The 6,000-nt window shown below is 45.2% G+C and overlaps 1 protein-coding gene across 1 annotated transcript in view; it reads right to left on the minus strand.

The window, feature by feature from the left end:
- Window positions 1-6,000, minus strand: part of ELAPOR2 (endosome-lysosome associated apoptosis and autophagy regulator family member 2) — a 51,095-nt gene that overhangs the window by 22,745 nt on the left and 22,350 nt on the right. Inside the window, exons 5-7 of the mRNA XM_009645665.2 lie at window positions 4,963-5,068; window positions 4,192-4,344; window positions 3,031-3,119 (exon numbers count right to left, since the gene is read on the minus strand). Coding sequence (XP_009643960.1) covers window positions 3,031-3,119; window positions 4,192-4,344; window positions 4,963-5,068 — 348 coding nt within the window. The remainder of the gene's footprint in view (window positions 1-3,030; window positions 3,120-4,191; window positions 4,345-4,962; window positions 5,069-6,000) is intronic.

Consider the following 6,000-nt stretch of genomic DNA (forward strand, 5'->3'; position numbering starts at 1 on the left):
CAGATAAATAATTCTCACAACTGCATACGCAATCTCTGCATTTTAATCACAGTAATCCAAAATATAAATTCTGCATTATAAAATCCCTTTATCGGGAAGGCATCTGTCAGCAGAGGACATCACAAGTTCTGCATTTTCTCCATACTGGCCTGTTCTTTGGAAAGTCCTCAGTTTCTCTCCAGCCATTTTCACCTACTGAGCAGATGCCAAAACCACATAGGAGCTCTTCCAGCCCTTCTCCAGTCCCTCCGCATTACCTAAGGAGCAGTCTATGAACTCTAACATGAGTTGGTCCTTGGTGTTACTGTATACAGTGGCATCACCTCTCTGACATCACCTCTCTTTGACAAGACACAAGTTTTCTGACTTCAGGAAAAAACAGGTGAAATGCATCATCCGTGGTGTTGGGTTTCAAATTCCATCTGTCTTTGGGTCTATCCCTGAAAGGGTTTAATACCTCAAGACAAAAATTAGTTGAGTTCCAGAGCTGAGAAACCCAACTGGCAAGACTTTAATCCAGCCACAGCTGGGTACTCTGGGTACTTCCACCCTTTGGTCCCAGCAGTGCAATCAGGGATCCTTGAGGCCAGAGGCATGGGTACAGAGGTTGACAAGAGAGATTTTACCTTATGAATTTGGTCCAGGACCCTGAGCACACACCCCTGCCATCCCGGGCATTGAGCTGCTCACACTCAAGGTTAGTCCTCTTGAACAGAGCTGTTCAAGAAGTATTGACCAGCTTTGAACCTGTTTGAAAAAAAAAAGCTGGAAGAAGCTTCAGTGCAGGCTCAGGCCTCAGCTCCTGGGAGCTGCAATTAAGCGGAGGCTCTCAGCCTTTGTCCCTGCCTGCGCTGTGTTGCGGCCATGCCCGTGGCCAGGTCATGTACCCTGGTTGATCCACACCATGACTGACCCATGGACTTGATGTCCCTGCTGGACACTGCTCCTGCCTCATCACTACAGACATGGCAAACTGGGCTGAACCTGGCCATGGGCATTGGGTCTGCTTTGCTCTTCACTCAGGTACTGTGGTACTGCTCCTGCTGCCAGTGGCATCTGCCTCTGCCTGCCTTACTGTCATCCTTGGCTCCTGGCTCCCTGTCCCTTATGGATCAGTCTGCTCTTGCTGCTCCTGAACACTTACAGGATTTTCCAGAGTATTGCTCCAGAAATGCTTCAGCAGTATCAGCGTGAACAGTGTTTAAAATAAAAAGGATCAGAAGCTGGTAAAGTACCTGTGCAGTTGCCCAGAGCCCAGACATGCTGAACACACCACAGTAACCCTCCTGCATCTGAGCAGAGAGGAAAAGGGTCAGAGCATGCCCACAGCCATGCAGGTGAGGGTTTCTAAGACGGAGGCTGAAGCAATCAGCCTGGGATTTTTAAAGCAGCAGATAGGTGAAAAGTTGATAGGAGTCAAGTGCCTAAATCTTCTGAGGCCCTTTCTACACATGGCGTGGGGACAGGAGGAGACAACAATCTCATGTCCAGTGAAAAACCTGGCTAATTTTAGTAAGCCATGGATCAATAGGCCTTTAGACTGGTGCTTTACAGCCACTGTTCACCTGAAATTGGGCTGCAGAGTCAGGCCCTCTCGTTGGACTGCATCACACGGAGAGATGGCTGGGGAATACATCAAACCCACACTGATTTCCAGAGATGCAGAGCACTAAGTGGTGAAAGCAGCCCCGAAAACCCAGCCAGTATCTGTACATCTATGGCATGTGATGTTGTTGCAACTGGAAAATGAAGGGTGTCTGCAGAAAGGCCCACTTTTTATTCTGATGATGCCCATTAGTGAAAGGAAAAGCCATTGAGGGGGCAAGAAGAGATTCATCAGTGGGATCTTATTCAATGCCAGGGAGCCTTGAATTGTGCAGAGCAGTGACAGGGTTATCCGCAAGAGGCTGCAATTAAAGCAGTACCTAGGGGTGTAGCAGTGAACACTGCTGCTAATTCTTCGAGTCATTATGGGAAGTCCACATAGCAAGAATCAGTGAGTCAAGACCAGGTTGTAGAGCTGGCCAGCTCTGGGGCTAAACTCACTGCTGCTTCGTTATCAAAGCACATGAACTCTCAGCTGCATTTTGGAACTGGCTGACCCAGGAGACTCCAAAACATTCCATCCTGCCAGCCAATATTAGGCCAGCAACCTACAGGTGCTATGAATTTTGACTACTTACCATCCCATCCAGATCTAAGAGGGGTGGGAAAGGGAAAAAAAGAGGCCTGACCACATGTCCACACCTCTGTGGGTTCCATATCCCAGTAAATGGGAGTTTCTTCTCCAAATCTCACCAAAATCCCCACTTGACTGCTGGGACAAAGCCAGGCTGCTCCACCAGCAGGTCCATCTGATAGACCCAGTGGATCAAAGATCTTTGGCTGAAACAATCTACAGAGTCCAGGTGTTTTGAGGCATCCCATGAGGCAAGCATGTTATTAGCAGCCAAGCTCTGCTGCTGCACATGAATACTCCCAGGTAATGTATATACTATTATTTCAGCAGATGACAGGGTCTTCTTTGATGCTAATACAGGGACATGATACACATCATACCTATGCAGCCCAACACTCTTCCACATGAGATAGGTATGGTCATGTCCAATGCTCCTGTGCCATGATAGCACCTGAATCATGCCTGGGCATTTCTGGAACAGGGCAAGTTGTCACAAGCCAAACATATGCCAGGAAAGATTGTTAACAACTAAACAGGGTTTATTTTGGGACAATACTTCAACCTGTGCTCCAATCCTGTTTTTTTATGAGCACAGAGGTAGCACCAGTGACCCAGTCAGACTCATCACAAGTGCAAGGAGCTTGGCAATTTTCAATGACAGGCAGATTCTTACAGATGGATAAATGCTGGAGAGAAAGCAGCTAAAGGACAAGCCCAAAGCCTCAGAGAGATTCAATGCTGGAAGCAAAACTTGGAGAGCAATTTGGAAAGAGATTCCCAGAAACCCTAATTCGTTTTCAAATCAAGAAATCACACTAAGCTCAATGAGATTAAAAATGGTATCTACTTACTTTTCCTTCCTTATCACATGGGGTATGGATCTGGAAAAAGTCTTTGTTTGTGCATGGAGGACGCTCTATACACGCACTGGATCCCTCATCTAAAAAGAAACGGTGAAGAACAGGATGTTAAACTATCAAATGGTCCCTGGAAACAGCTGTAACAAGCTTAAAATCTGGAGATTCAAGTGCGTCAGCATACAAAACAAGAATGAAAAATCAAACCCTTAATGGAGTCTACATGAACCTTCCCCTGAAGTGAAGGGGTGGGGGAGGACAGGGAAAATACCAGCTATGCTTGTACTCTCATCTGAAATTCATTGATTCAGCGTAACCAGGGAGTCACCCAAACCCTTCACCTTCAAGCAGTAATTTGTGTAGTTTGCCAAGCATGGAAATATATTCTCACTTGATAAGGAACAAAACCACTCTAAGCCATTATAAACTTCCTTACAACACTGGCCCAGTTTTTCCTCTCCCCAGATAATTTTTGCAAAAATCCATTCCCATCATGAGCACAGGCACAGGTCCCCAAGCATTTGCCATAACCTGTGACAGCAGGTTCTGTGCTCAGTAACTGATTCTTCAAAAACTTTCCTATAAAACAACGACAGTGAAGAAAACTGAAGACATTTTGACCATGAAGAATAGATTTTGCCCATGTTTTTTGATGATCACCAGCTAACCACAGCTGGGAATGCAGAGGACTTTGGGGAATAGGGTTTGCAACTAGATCACCACATCTTCCAACTGCAGGGGAGGCAGGGACGGGCCAGGAAAGGATTTGGAAAGGAGATTCCTAGAAACATGGCAAGTCTGAAGGCAGTGATGAAGCCAGTTCAGGTCATGGCCAACTGATAACACAAATTACCACAAGAGGGCACAGCACGACTGTTATTCTCCTTCAGAAGAACCACCCTCTTCCTGGTCACAAAAGATCTCCATCCCTTTATGTTAGTGCAGGTGATCCTAACCAAGACCAAATGTGGCCCATTGTCTCTAAGTGCCCCTGCAGCTTTTGGGAAGCCCCATCTTCATTTCCACTTTGCATATCAAATGGAGACTAAACTTAATTGTTGGATAAAACCATTCTCACACCTCTACGCAGAAACAGCTTATGACCTTACGTACTCAGACTCTTCTGGTTTTGCTTATCCCATTTGATTTATGTACCTGCATAATATATCTCTTCTTTACACTTGGTGCACTCCTTAGCTCCTTTCTCAGAATAAGTATTTCTTGGACACACCTGGCAGCCAGATGAACCCGGTTTGTCACTGAAGGTACCAGGCTTGCATGCAAAGCATTCGGATGTATATGCAACTCCTGTAAGGCAAATTACAGGTAAAGCACTGAAATACAGAGAGGTATGCTTCAAAACTACTGCCTGCCTACCTATGGGGAAAAGCAAGCCAGCTGGAGAACACAGCTTAAAAATCACCGGCTCTCACTGCACACTTCAGACACTTTGGCTTTGCTGAGTCATGATTTAGGCCTTTAATCTTTGCTCCTCAGTGCAAGTGTGACCCATGAAGAACCTTATATGACACTCCAAAAGCAATCCCAGGTTGATTGAATTATTTGAATAGTAATTTAACTATCGCTGTTATGATGAATATGTCCATCTTTTTATCACTGTTGAGAGGCTGACTGATAAGCATGGTCTTTCTATACTAAATAAAAGAAAACCCGTTTACTCCTTTTCCCTCTATTTGCTAAGCCAGCCTTCTCCAGTAGATGGCACCATTTACCAGCTAAATTAATTTTTCAGCCTTTCCCTGGCAGTGTGAAGTATTTGGTGTTCTGTTTCTACACTTTAGAGGAGGAGACACGGGACAAGGGGGCTAAAAAAACTGCTTTGGTGCTGTGGGCACACCAGTAGAAATGGCACTTGGCAAACACCTTGAGGAAAGAGCGAGATAAGACCTAAAAGGTATCACTTACCTTCAATCGTGATGTTTTTCACCAGAACTGGTTTTACTACTTTGGACCCCATGAGAATCCCCGTTGTTCTCCAGTATAATATATTGCTACCTGACTTCAGAGTTACCTGCAACAACACAGAATCATAGAATCAATTAGGTTGGAAAAGACCTTTAAGATCATCAAAGATGCATGACAGTTAGCGGGCATCCCCTCACCAAGGAATTGTTTTATTTCTTATTTCCATTACTCAGATTTCTTGCTTCCTAGCAGCAATCCTGGCTTTTTCTATGCTGCTTAGTGAGTGGAGAAGTAATGGGGAGACAGCTAGGCAGATGCTGTAAGGACATCTCTGAGGACCGCCAAAGTGGGTTTAGTAAAAAAGCTGCTCGCCTCCCCCATTTTAAGGAAAAACACCAAGAGCTGCTTCTGACCTTGTAAGCAGAACTGGGAAAAAGCTGTTCCTGCCTTTATCCAGCTACCCCTGACCATCAGGAGCTTTTATCTCGAGCTCTGTGTTCAGATATAGTCAATCAGTTTGTTTTTAAGGCCTTGAGATACACTTTTATAAAGGAACACAACACGACCCAGAGTTCAGAAATCCAGGCTCACAAGCGAGTTTTGTTTATAGGATTTAAAAATTAAGCTCTGTCTGCATCTAACAGTACAGAATCATGATCAGTAAGCGAGACACAAACCATGAAAATCCCCAGCAGCAGTCCCATCCCTCCTGCTCATTTCTGACCCTGAACAGCAGATGAGATGCAGAAAACAACCCAGTTTCCAACTGTTTTGACCTACTTGCCTTCACAGCATGGTCCAGCATAACCCCTGTGCTGGCATTGGAAGGGTGGTGGGTTGGTGGCACCATGGCTGGGATAAAGACGAGGAGGAAGGCAGGACTCTTCTTTCAGCAGCAATGTTGATCCCTGCTTCCTTCAACTCACCTCTGTAACTACAGTATAACTCTACTTCATAGAATCATAGAATCGTTTAGGTTAGAAAAGACCTTTAAGATCATCAAGTCTAACCATTAACCTAACCCTGCCATCCCACCAC

This window comes from Egretta garzetta, unplaced genomic scaffold (genome assembly GCF_000687185.1).
Source record: "Egretta garzetta isolate BGI_Z169 unplaced genomic scaffold, ASM68718v1 scaffold148, whole genome shotgun sequence".
NCBI lineage: Eukaryota > Metazoa > Chordata > Aves > Pelecaniformes > Ardeidae > Egretta > Egretta garzetta.